This window comes from Festucalex cinctus, chromosome 12 (assembly GCF_051991245.1).
Source record: "Festucalex cinctus isolate MCC-2025b chromosome 12, RoL_Fcin_1.0, whole genome shotgun sequence".
NCBI classification, from domain to species: Eukaryota; Metazoa; Chordata; class Actinopteri; order Syngnathiformes; family Syngnathidae; genus Festucalex; species Festucalex cinctus.
In genome coordinates, this window is record NC_135422.1 from 4,126,166 (window position 1) to 4,140,094 (window position 13,929).

Consider the following 13,929-nt stretch of genomic DNA (forward strand, 5'->3'; position numbering starts at 1 on the left):
TCAAATAAAACCTAAAAGGAGTTTTTAATTTTTTTTTAATTTTTTTAATGTAATATGTTATGTTAGCCCTCTGATTGGAGTTCGAGACTTGTCAGCGGCCTCTCACGTTCATGAAGGCAGTCCATTGACAAGTAATATGTAGCAGGGTGGCCTGACTTGACAGCAGCAGGCCTGTTGGAACACGCAAGGAGCAACTTCCCTTGTGGTACCCAGAGTCCTTTGGGGTCCAGAGCAGCAAGAGGAGGAGGAGGAGGAGAGGAGCTGGAAAAACAGATGCTAGGTTGGTGTTCCAGGAAGGCAACATGTTTACTTGGCTGTGATTGGTACAAACATGAGTGGGAAAACATCACCCTCACTCAGCTGTTTTCTCCCTCTCATATTGTTTTTATTGTTGCAGTAAGAATGAACGTGCAAGAGGAACATTGATTTTCTTTCTCTCCCAGAATCACATCGTTTTCAAAGTTCTCCAAACGGCAACAATTGTCTTTTCTACCTACTTTATATAAATTAAAAACAAACACTTTCTCCTCAGAGTTAACGTTTACACGATTTCCCTCAGCAGTCCCGGTTCACTGCAGGGCTTTTGTAACAAGAGCGCACAGCCTCCGTCCGCATTGATGTGTTAAAAAGCCTCTATCACATCTCCTTTTAGTATCACGCTGCTCCCATCGTTGTAATCAATAAACAGGTTAAGAGCACAATGTAGGGAGGGGACATAATTGCATTTACTGTACACTGTGCTTTTCCTGGTCTATTATCTCCGCGTATTCCGTCGTGTGGATTCACAGTGACCTTGATAGACAAACAAACAGCTTTTTTGGGGTGTTTTGTACAACCCAAAAGGGAATAAACTGGCATCCATGGAGGGGACAATTTTGCACCATTAATATGGAAAGATAGATGCACATAACAATAATAATAATAATGATTAGGGATGTGCAATACCACTTTTTTTCAGATTGATACCGATACCGATACTCAGACCCTCAGTACTCACCGATACCGATACCAACTGCCGATACCAGTAGTACATTTTGACAAATAAAAAAAAATCACTACGTTATTTTTAAACAAATATATTTCCTTTAATTTTGACCAAAAAAACAGCACAGTCACTCTTCAATAGTCTTAACGCTCAAAATAAAACACAAAAATGCTCTTTTAGTTTAAGATTCACAATTTTGAAGTATTTCCAAACCGGTGAAGTTTCGGTGAAAAACTGCTGCAAGCTAGCGCCACTTACAGGCAAGGAGGACTCACTTAACGTCTTCCCCCTCTGCCATCGCTCGCTTGTACTCGTCTGCGTCACGAGTATTCGAGTACTTGAAAAAAGGCTGGTATTGGCCCGATATCGATACTTGGTATCGGTACTCGCCCATCCCTACTACTACTACTACCGCTATACAATAATAATAATAATAATAATAATAATTTGGCTTGACTTAATAATAATAATAATAATAATAATAATAATAATAATAAATATTATTAGTATTATTGTTATTATTATCCATCAATTTTCTGAATAATAATAATAATAATAATAAAATCTCATTTTGAACACCACCCCACAATGCCGTTGCTGTCGCACAGGCGATTAATGTTCCGCTTAGAGATGAGATGCACTCCTTGTTTATGAGATTGTTTTCTTCCGCTCTACTGCACTCTTTAGTGCATATTAGCGTGAGTAATACTTTGAATGTATTATAATAAAAAAATGAATGGCACAAGTGTTTAGGCTGCTCTTTAGCTGATGCTCCATTACTATTAAGTCAGCACGATGCTGTGAAGTAATTTTTTAGGTCACACATGATCCATTTTCTTTGTGAAATGTTTAAAGCAATATTTTTATTTTCTATTATTAAACAAGAATAATCAATTGTTGTTATAAGAATAAAAACAATGCATTGTGCACTCACCTTAAAGAGATACTTTACTTATTTAGCCATTTTTGGCAGTCAAACATTAATATTTTGCCTGTAATAAATTTGATATTTTCATTATTTTTCATGTACAAATAGTACCTTTAAAAAAACATTTTGCAACTTGCTGTCCACTGAAAGTGACATCACAAGGGCTCAGGTAACCAATCACAGCTCAGCTTGTGAATGGCACATAACCAAACCTAGAAAACAGGTGAGCTGTGATTGGTTACCTGAGCCCTTGTGACGTCATTTTCAGTCGACAGCAAGTTGCAAAATTCCTCATCTTTTGTTGCCCCTGTCCCAGCTCTTTTGGAACGTGTCATCAAATTCAAAAAGTTTTGAGTGCATTTAAATGAATATATTGTAGGTTGAAAAGGATTTTCCAAAACATATTCTGTTTGTATTTGTTTTAGTGTCCTAATGTCATCGAAATAGCTTATAGAATCCTAAACTATACATAGGTCTTGAATAATGATGATGACGACGACGGCAGATCAAACGCTGAGCACGACGTCAGATGCAATATTTCCCAGAATATTTCAGTCCAATCCACCAGAGGTTTTCTTTTTATAATCGCAAAGGCTCCTGAGCTGTTTTTGTCTGTGTCAAAGGAGCTGGAAATCACAGACCTGAACATCCCCACATCCAAGGAGGAGCAGGAGGAGTACCTGCAGTGGAAAAAGGAGCGCGAGAAGATCGACAAGGAGAGGGTGGCGCGTCACAAGAACGCCAAGGGACAGTGGAGGCGGGCATGGGACATGGACAAAACAGAGAACATGTAAGATTTCTTACGTTTTGTTGCTGTTGTTGTACATGACCTCAGAGCCACAAATTTCATTTAGTTCATGTCGCTTCATTTTTTTTTTTTTTAAACAATTAAATAATGTTCTCTGCGATTGGCTGGCAACCAGTTCAGGGTGTACCCCGCCTACTGCCCGACGCCATGTGGAATAGGCTCCAGCACCCCCCGCGACCCTTGTGATTAGCAAGCGGTTCTGAAAAATGGATGGCTGAATGATGTTCTTGCATATCTCTCTCATGTAATATACATTTAGGTATTCAATGGGCTTGTCACTGGGTTGGAACCTGTTGGAACTCAAGCTTAAAGGGACAGTGTGTATTATTGAGCACCATCTAACTAATAATTAATTTTAAAAATCCACCATTAATTTAAACAATATGCACAAAAATGTGTATCACATCACCGTACATTTTTTGTACTCATAGGTCTAGTAATCGCTAATTATATAGATCATGATGCGACATGTTATCTTACCCAAAGGGGAAGAACTTAACAAACATAGTTAGCCTCTGGTGGTTTTCCATGTAGCCTGCAGGTGGTTGTTGCTGAGTCCCTCCTGCCGCTTGTCTCTCTGTACGTTGCTCTTGTTTGTTTGTTTGTTTGTTTGTTTGTTTATTTCCACAGTACATTCGACTACAGACAAAACCTAGTATACAATTATTTACTGTGAAAAATGGACTCCCTCAGAAGCTCATAGCTTATACAATGGGGTCCAACAACCCACCACCACAACACGCTCTCACTAGCTTTTGCTAGCTTCTCCCGCTAGCCGCTCTTGTTAGCCACACTAGCTAGTTCTTGTTAGCCGCTCTTGTTACCTGCTTTAGCGAGTTCTTGCTAGCCACTCCTGCTGCTTGCTTGTTATATATATATTAATTGTTCAGTTTACCATTTTACCTAAAAAAAAAATGTATTAGTGTTTGAATGTTAAACTTGAATACATTTTTGATGTATGAAAAGGTGAATTTGGTTTAAATTCTTCATTTCTGTTCAAAGTGGTAGAAATTGAACGAGTCCAAAACCTGTCATCATGCTGAGAATTTATAACTGATGGGCTGATAAGTTTGTCTGTGTTAGCGACAGTAATGTGTTTTAATTGATACGCCAGGTCTTGTTGATTTTAAAATGAGCCAATTAGCAGCGTGTGGAACGTGTGTTTTTAAACTCGCATGTGCTGCTTTTTACTAGCGCAGAGGGTGTACAAGACAACAATTGATTTCAAACAAGTCACTTGGTACTCATAGCAGGGTGAATGAATGCACTGTTTAGGGAAGCATCAAAATGTAAAGAGACAAGGGAGGAGCGGCTATTTTAAGCTTAGGGATGAGGCATGGAATGCCTTGCCTTATTTGGTGAGGCTTAAACGAGGACCACCAGGAAGAACAGAAAACATTTGTGTCCGATTCACCAATTGTTGATGTGGTGAGCTGTGAGCTGACAAAGCATAACTTCACCATGATGCACTTTCATTCCTTACATTCTTGTTACATAAATACGCAACAGTTATCTGCTAGGTTGAATAGATTAAATGCTCAGTGAGTTAAGTAAGACGAATTGCTTAAATGGAGAAAGAGAATTTGTATTCACTGAGCTAAAAATAATCTCTTGACCCTTTTAAACTGATAAACTAAACTGAACTTTTGCCTGTAGGTTTTTAGACAAATCGCATCCTGACGACAGAGATTGGGTAGCGCCAAGTAGAGGTGAGATTGTCTCTACCTGGCCTGATTATATTCTGTGACTATTGTTTTACTTTCATCCTTCTTTTTTATGTTTCCAGGAGGACGAAGCACCAGAAGAGGACAGCATAGGTCTGGTGCTGACACCCGAGGTAACTGTCAAAGTAAAGCTGCATTTAACAACGTATTATTTTTAAGTAAAAACATACACTACTTGTTGAAAAGCAAACAAAACGTATTTGAGTAATCAACTTGTAGACTCAAACTACTCAAACGAGGAATTATTTGAATACTGCACTGTGGTTCTCTGATATACCATGGGAATAATTAGATACATTTGGTATTAATTAAACATAATAAACTGTCGTGATATCTGCTTGACAGAATAAAAGCACTCGGGGGGCAAATTATGGCAAACAATTTAAAATCTGTTCATTCATATGAGCTCCATAAAGTATTTAACATACTAAAATATTGAATAGTGGGCTCTGGAGGTTCTAGAGATTTTTATAAATGTAGTACCCGGCAGGAGGTGGCGCCTTTATAAATAAGTACTCAATTTAGTCGAAGCATGTAGAATTGAATTATGCATTATAACTTGTTCTTGAACTACCAGCAAAAGCTGCTTAAGGGTTGTTATAGAGCAGGGGTGTCAAACTCATATTAGCTCAGGGGCCACATGGAGGAAAATATATTCGTAATTGGGCCGGATCGGTAAAATTGTAAAATAATTTGTAAAACATTGCCGTCAATTACATGCAGATTTTCGCTATTTGTGGGCCAGCCGTAAATTGTGGGGCGCATCTGTACAAATATTGTCCTAAATTTTTTTTGCATAAACCTGTATATTGTTCTCTGATTGTGTGCCGGGTGCCGTTAATGAAGTTATAAGGACGTTAATCCTTGTCATATGTGTAGTTGAATGTGTCTTATTCAGCATGTTTGTGTTTGATTCATGTTTTTATTTTTTAAACAAACTAACTTTAAATTGTGTTTAAAATAACGACATTCAGAGCAATTCCATGTACAAGATGCATTGCTCAACTGAGCCTTACTTGTGTAATTATGAATTTATAAGCTTTGATTGTAGCCGGCTGATTAATTGGGCCGACAGTCTTTTTTTTTTTTTTTTTTTTTTTTTAACTTTACAAAACCATCTCGCGGGCCGGATTAAACCCCATTGCGGGCCTGATCCGGCCCCCGGGCCTTATGTTTGACACCCCTGTTATAGAGAGAGCAGCCATTTACCATTGATTAATGTCTAAATAAGAATTTACATTTTTTTTTTTTTTTTTTTTTTTTTTTTAAAGAGAGAGCTCAGAATTGTTCATTCTGCAGTCTTACTGATTCAACATCTTATCTTTTTTTACATGTATTTTATGTGTATGTGTGTGCGTGCATGTGCACGTGCGTGTAAATACGTGTACATTTATACTCATTAATTCACCAAAAACCTAGTAAAAATCCCATTACCCTTCACCTTAACCGGATACTTCAGAGTCTCGCCAGAGTTGTGAAGTTTCGAAGGTCAGGAGACCAGAGGAAAGGTCACAGAAAAGAAAGATAAATCAAAGTAAAATCCAGCACCAACTAAACACTTCGTGCCATCCACGTGGTTACGAAATCAAAGTCTTACGCCAACATCAGACACCTCTAAATTCCAACAAAGTAAGGAGATCTCAAGAGACCAGAGGAAAAACTAAAGAGAGGAAGGAGGGAAGGATTAACAAAACTTGTTTTGATTGTTTCCCGAGCGCGGCCCCCGCTGCTGCTCACTGCTCCCCCAGGGGATGGGTTAAATGCGGAGAAGAAATTTCACCCCACTTCGGTGGATGTGACAATCAGTGGTAATTAAATTTTTTTTTTTTTAAACAGTGAGGAAAAGAGCTTTTTGCAACATGGCCCTGGTGGATCTCTTATACTCTGCTGCCACCCGCTGGTCGTTTTTGTAATAACTACCATGGCTTCAAGGTCTTCAGTTTAGAGGCTGCATCAAACCTTCTGTATGCTCTAGCATAAAAAACAAAACAAAACAAAAAACATAAAAACGTATAAATACGTCTTTGGGAGCAAACGGGTTAATTGAACGGTCCCATGCCATGAAGATCCAATTTAGATATGGTGTGGCAGCTTTGAATACTAGTTTAATGTGTGCATATACTGTGAATGGTTATTTGTCTAATGTCTATACATTGTTAGCTGCAGCTCATCTGCAACTCCGAGGAAATACTGAAGATGGATGGATGGATGGAATATATCTCGAAGGCCAAAAATCGGCTTCCGCTGACAGTGACTTTGAATTTGTCGTAGGTCATGAGAAGCGAGGCAAAGACAAGTCAGCTAAAAACGTTCAAGTAATGAGCAGCAATGCAAAAGGCAAAGATCGCCTGACTGGAAGGGCCAGAAGGTCAGTGTGACAACTGTGACATCTTGTTTTATAACCAGCTTGCACACAAAACAAACAACACTCGGATGAATAAGTTAATTCAACCATTGGGATACGGAATGTCTCCCACCACACGGGAGGACATGTTGTTGTTTTTTTCCTCACTGTGCGCTCAAACATAAATTCCCAAGGATGTGGTGATTGTTGAACAGTAGTGGCAGCTGATTAAATATCCCAGAAGGCTTCATTCACATCTCACTGTTATCAAAAAGAAAGCCACAAATCTGGAAATTCATATTTCCTTTTTTTTTTTTTTTTTTTAAGCTATTGTATTATTTATTTTCATAGTGTAGTACTTGGGAATCGAATTGTAAATAATAATAATAATAATAATAATAATAATAATAATAATAATAATAATAATAATGATAATAAATAACCGTCATTTTTAAAGATCCCCCCCCCCCCCCCCCCCCCCCCCCCCATTAATATGTTCTATGCACCCCCATTAGTCTCAACATGGCATTCTGGTTAATATTGTGTTTATGGAATATGAATTAAGTAGCCAAATCCACCTGTTTTTATCCATCTTGGGGGCGGCCATTTTGCCACATTTTGTTGACTGAAAATGACATCACACAGTTGCTCAAGGCGGCTCAGGTAACGACAAATCATGGCTCAGTCTGCGAATGTCACATGACCAAACTCAGAAAACAGGTAAGCCGTGATTGGTCGTTCCCTGAGCCCTGAGCAACTGTGATGTCATTTTCAGTCGACAGCTAGTGGCAATATGAAATAAAACTGACATGTCTTAATTTATCAGGCATTATAAAGAGAAATATTGTTTCTATTTTTGTGGTAAATATTTTTTACAGATCTAGAAAAAATATTTCAATCAGTTAGTAGTAGTTGTCAGGTGTTGTCTAAACTTTTTTTTTTTTTTTTAAGCTCTCATTAGAAAATGGACAGTGGGCCACAAACGACTCCTGGGCCATAGTTTGGATCCCATTGTTGTAACTGGTTCTTTAATTTTACTAAGGATAAAATGCTATACAGAGGTGTACTTAGAATAATTTTATAGACAAACGATACTATTTACAGTCGCAGCGGAGAGTTGTTGAGGGGGTGCGGATAATGTTTTCTTCTTCCTAGGGGGGCTTAACAAAATAATTGCAAAGCACTGCATTAGCCACATGGGGAGGAGAAATGGCTGTTTGGACATAATTTGAAAAGTTCCACACTCATGGCTATGAGTTATTTTGAGGAGACCGTAAATTTACACTTTTATGCACGCTATAACAATTTAATGTAGTAAAAGTGTCATTTCTTCAGTGTTGTCCCATGGAAAAAAAATATACAATATAATCATATAAAATAAACACTAAATAAAAATATTAAATATAATAATAAATATTTTGTAAGTGATGTACTGTCTACTTGTGAGGCTGTAGGGTATGGAGGACCAAAACTGCCAAAATTCAAAATGAATAAATGATTAAATAAATAAAAAGTGAAAATAAAAACAGATATAAAAAAATGTATATATATATAATATATATAAAATATAATATATATATATGCCTCAACCTGCGACTTGAGGTGACAGCGGACAAGATAGTCGTCCGTTGCTGGAGCTCTCCACTGCGAGCCGCAAGACTTCCTTGTCACCGACCCGCTCACTCGACCAATGACAGGCAGTTTGCAACGGCGGAGTCCAACCCAAGACGCGCTTAGGACCGCCCCCTCATTTGAATAACATTTCGACTTGGCAGTATGGACCAAAACTGCCAGAAAAATAAATAAATGACTAAATAAATATATAAATAAATAAATGTCTATAAATGACTAAAAGTGAAAATAAAAACGGATATAAAAAATATATAAATCAAAAATTAAATGCAAATGTATTTATTTATGTAAAGATTTTTTTTGTTCTTTTTAGTTCCATTTATATTTATTTTTTTGGATATAATTTTAGAATTATATTTTTTACATCCGTTTTTATTTTTATTTTTAGTCATGTATTTATTTATTTGAAATTATTTAGTTGAATTATGGTAGTTTTGGTCCTCCATGGTAGGGAGCCAAAAAAAACAAAAAAAAACAAAAACAACAAAGTGATAGTCTAAAAAGTGCTTCTGAATTATGGCTGGACTGATGCCAGCTGCCAATGGAGCTACAAAATGCATACCACAATAAAAACATGAATTCTTCTCATTAATACTTTAATGGTGGCCCTTTTTTTTTTAGATGGCAAGATAAAGAAAGTGGCGATAACCTGCAGGTGAGGTCAACTATTTTGGTCATTTGAGCTCAGAGAAATATCACTAAAGAAACGTAAAACATCTGACTTTTAATGTCTCGTTTTTAGACTTCAGATACACCACTGGAGGAATTCCTGGAGGAACTTGATGCACTCACAGATGCTGACGCCGAAGAGCAGAGAGATCAGGACCCCAAAACAAAGCTGTCGCCCAGTCCAGATATTTTAAATCAGCGTGAGGAAGCGAAGGGATCGAAAGGTTCAAACACCTCAAAGCAGGACAAAGCGGACGCCTCATCCCCTCGAGCTTCAGAGAAGAAAGTGCGATTCTCGCGGGAGCTCGTCCAGGGGGCTCACGCGAAGCAGATGGCGGGCTCCCGGGATTCCGACAACTCCGAATCAAGTCCGTCAGGCTTCTTAAAAGCTTCCTCGCAGAAAAAGATACGCCATAAAGTGCTCCAGCAGCATCCGGGAAGTGCCGAGGGTGAAGCGAGTCATCGGCAGGAGCAGAATCCAGAAAGTGAATGTACTAAAAAAGACATCGGTGCCCCCGCGGTGCCCTGCTGCCCCCCTGCCGATAAGGTCTGCGATTCTCTACCGGAAAGCTCCGCCCAGCCTGTGGAGCTCACCAAGAGTAACACAAACGCAGGTGGGCTACTCAACACTCACTAGACACAACATTAGGTACACCACTAAAAGCTATTGACATGCAACAATGATTAACAGTATCTGCTGACCAATTACATCACAATAAGTTGAATCTTGGGAAAATATAAAACGTATACGGTAAGATTGGTTTGGTTCCACAAATAGGGATCACGTTTGACCTGACACGTCATTTTGTACACCTTCACAAAGAAATAGGAGCTAATTTGTATGTCTTTACAAAGATTAAAAAAAATATATATTATTGTTGTGCATGATATTAAAAGATTTATTCAATATGTATCTATTTAAGAGGGGGCCAGATTTAATGAACAGTTACAACTTAGTATGACTGAACTAAATGAAGGAATTTTTTGAAAAGGAAATTTCATTAAAAGCTACCTAAATTTTGTTCTTAGTAAATGAAGGACCCATTCAATGTGCACTACTGATTCTTTCAAGTTCACACTGTTAAGACGAATAAGTTGGCAGAACTCAAAAAAGTAAGGTAATCAGTTGACTAACTTTTTTTGAATTGACAACCGAGGGACCATTCAGAGCGTTCAATTAACCTACCATGCATATTTTTTGAAATGTGGGAGGCAGTTTTCATTTTTAGTTCAAAATAACTTACTTTATCCTCCATCGATCCCTCGACGTACACGAGCCAATGGCATAACTGGGTGCTAGCAGCTAGCTAGTGTTAAGTGTTCAAACCCCCAAAACAATTAAATACTTTGTCCTTCACTCCCAAAATTGTATTTATACGTTTAAGGCTTTGATGCAGCTTGTGATCTGAAGAGGTTGCTTAAAGCAATGGTAGGTATTACAAAAAACGGCCAGCAGGTGGCAGCAGAGTATAAGAGATCAGCCAGGGCCATGTTGCAACAAGCTCTTTTTCCTAGTGTTTTCAACAGGTTTGTGAATAATGATGAAACCTAGCTATATTATCATGTTAATTGCTGCAAAACTGAAACAGATACAAATACATTTTTTTTTCCTGGTGAAAGAAGAAACTCTAATCTTTCTTTTGGTAGGTTCCATGTTTTTATAGCAATTGAACCCAATATTCCGTGGTCCTTGCAAAATCAGTCAAAATCCAGAGAAACAGCCGGGAGCGAAGGGGGTTGCTTCTGTGAAAATGGCTGAAAGTGAATGAGTTCATGGTTCCTCTCTCCAGTCCAGCGTCCAAGATGTTAAAAGATGTCGTTAGAGTCCAACAGCGCACACCAGATTATCCAGGTTGAACTCATGAAGTTTCCACCAAGTTACTTGACTCTTGTTTTTATTTCACAGAAGAAGCTATCGACTCTCGTGTATGCGTCTTGAGCCTGGAATCAGGGGAGTCACACCCGGAGCACTTTAGCTGCAGCGACAAGGTCAGTGCGCGGCAGGAGCAGAGGGCCGGGGGGGGGGGGGGGGATCGATAGGTGTGCAAATTGACTGATGGCAAGTGCGAATGGACGATGATGTTAAACAGATTGAAGAGAGAGACGGCCAGCGTGTGTGAACGGCAGCTGTGTGATATCCAATTTCAATTTAAGTACATTCACCAAACCCCCCCCCCTCCCCGCCCCTGGGGCCTGTCGAAGTGCAGCAGCGATAGTCTCACGCAAGGCGCTTCATCTCGTCCCCCTACTGGAATAGACTTCCTTCTTAAATTGCGCACAGTGAGACGTACAGATGACTTTTTGTGATGAATGGGAAGGCAATCGCAGTTTCTGCTCTTTGCTTGCAGGCAAGAGAGCACGGGAAGATTGTTTAACGTTTGGCGGATACGGAAAAGGACTCCAGTATGGACGCCCAGTGAAGGCGTGGCTCCGAGCGTTGCCGCATCCGAGCACTTTATGAGTACAAACGCATGCGTGGTGACACATCATTTCCCGTGTGTTCGTGTGCAATACCAACGATTGTTTACATGTGTTGTTGTATGCAGTCTGCATTCGTGTAACATAATCGAGATTGGCCTTGAAAAGAAACTTGTGACTTAGTCGACTTGTGTAGTGCCTAATTCTGCCCTTGGGCCAATTTCAATAATGACGGGGGGGGGGGATCTGCAGTTTTTCACCCAAAACAGTGTGAGAAGCTACTGCGTTGGCAGCTGCTTCCAACATCAGTCGAAGGCCTTATACCGTATAACGCACCATAGACATTCATAGACATTCATTATAAACCATAGATTTTATTTTTTAAAGCAATAAGAGTTGATTTCTAAACTAAACTACTGACATTTTATCCGTATGCTTTTGATATGGACAATATCAACCGAGGGCATTTTGCAAGTACATCTTCAAAAAAGATTGTCTCATGCATGTACATTTGCACAGGGCGTATGCATGCCATTATGTGTGTTTACCTGACTTCAACTTGTAACGCTCAGCTTGACGCATTGAAATTTTCCAACATTTCTAATGGAAAATACCGTAAAATCCGGTGAATAACAAACCCATCTTCCAAAATAACTGTTAAAACGATTTTTTTTTTTTCACTTTGTACTTGAGTATAATACAGTCCCCCGATTTGTTGGTTTACTCTATTATCTGTGGCTAATATAAATAAAGATTGAAAACATACCAAAAAAGTGTAAATAATTTTAAATACAGATGAAAAACTATCCTATTTTCCCATATCTAGAATTAAGGTTTTTCAAAGTATTTTTAAAATCATGTTTTCGTAAATCTGGTGTTTTAGTCATTTTAGAATTTTTTTTTTTTTAAACATTTTTTTAATTTTGTAATTGCTTTTAAATAGAGTATGTAAAATGTGAATATGAATATTGTGTGAGTTTGAATATTGAGTTACATTTTGGATGAGATGTGCTATAAATCAGTGATATTTTTTTATTTTATTTTTTACAACCTATAGGTCCTAGTAAACATTGTGAATTGTTTTTCTTATTACAGTGTATAAAGTGTGAATATGAATATTATATTGCGTGAGTGTGAATATTGAGTTAAATTGTGCATGAAATGCACTATAAATCACTGACAACTATTTTTTATTTATTTTATTATTATTTTATTTATTTATTTTACAACCCATAGGTCCTGGTAAACATCATGATTTTTTATTTTATTTTATTTTTTTGTATACCATCCCCTTGGTTTGTGATTTTTTTTGACAAGTGTTATTCACTGGATTTTACAGTACATGTTGATGTATAATCAATAATATAATTGGGTCAAAATCTATGGTCACTTTCTGGCAACATGTAACATTTGTATGCACTTGATAAGAAATGGAACTTTGCACATTTGTAGATTTGACAACAGGGATATGAAATATAACTGGTCATGCCTTCAAAACTATGGAGATTTTTTTGCACTTAGGGTTTGTTTTGATGCCATTTAAACAGACAGTGTGTGGATAGACAGTTGCACAAATCAACAGCTGGACAACTGCATTGAGGCACATCTGGGAGCGAATCACTTGAAATGTTGAAAATAAATCAAGCATGTCCATGAGTGTTTGTCAGTAGTTAAAACACAGACATTCAACCGCAGCTGCCCTTTCACGCTGTTTTCTTTGTCCTTTGTGGAAAAAAAAAAAAGTCCTATATGACAAGCATCCTGAGAATGTTGTTGTGTGCCTTGTATTTTGGTTTTGTCAAATATAATTGACATCGTGCATTCATCGACCCAAACTTTCTCTTCACGTTTCTTCATGGAAGTGTTTTTTTTTTTTTTTTTTTTTTTGTATGTGCTTCCATTTAACTGTGAGTCAAAATCATGATGCATAGCCTTATCTTTAGTCCAAATGTGATTTTGGTAGAATGCTGTAGTATAGTTTAAAAAAAAAAAAAAAAAAAAAAAAAAGGTTATGTAACCACAAGTACAATTGTTAACTGACACACTGCAGGGTTCTTACAGCTTCAACTGTGGTTACATAAAAAGTCAAAAAATCATCAGATTTCAAGCAGAAAATGTGTTTAAGGCTTTTGCAGCCATTAAAAAAACAAAAAACAAAAACAAAAAACAAAAAAAAAAAACTTTTAGGTCTTGCTCTAATTTCATAGAAGAGTGTCGATGACCTTGTTTTTTTTTATCGTCTTTGGGAGTTTAGAAATTTAGAATATTTATTTTTAGCAATTTGTCCCACATGATTTTGTATTTAGATGTCATCGAAACGCCTCAAAGGGCATATTAAAAAGATGGTTGTGGCTCCGCAGCTGTGTCCTTCATGTTTGCTCATGTTATTTGAATGTGTGCACACGTGTGTGATATAAATTA

General features: G+C 37.8%; 1 protein-coding gene across 6 annotated transcripts in view; it reads left to right on the plus strand.

The window, feature by feature from the left end:
* ccdc9b (coiled-coil domain containing 9B) overlaps positions 1 to 13,929 on the plus strand; it is a 27,074-nt gene extending 13,145 nt beyond the window's left edge. For 5 of the 6 annotated variants that reach the window (XM_077538895.1, XM_077538894.1, XM_077538897.1 and 2 more), the window contains 8 exons: positions 2,537 to 2,703; positions 4,378 to 4,430; positions 4,508 to 4,558; positions 6,606 to 6,813; positions 9,043 to 9,076; positions 9,164 to 9,704; positions 10,997 to 11,079; positions 11,439 to 13,929. In XM_077538895.1, coding sequence (XP_077395021.1) covers positions 2,537 to 2,703; positions 4,378 to 4,430; positions 4,508 to 4,558; positions 6,606 to 6,813; positions 9,043 to 9,076; positions 9,164 to 9,704; positions 10,997 to 11,079; positions 11,439 to 11,465 — 1,164 coding nt within the window. In that variant the 3' untranslated portion in view covers positions 11,466 to 13,929. The remainder of the gene's footprint in view (positions 1 to 2,536; positions 2,704 to 4,377; positions 4,431 to 4,507; positions 4,559 to 6,605; positions 6,814 to 9,042; positions 9,077 to 9,163; positions 9,705 to 10,996; positions 11,080 to 11,438) is intronic. The other variant, XM_077538893.1, reaches the window with a different exon arrangement.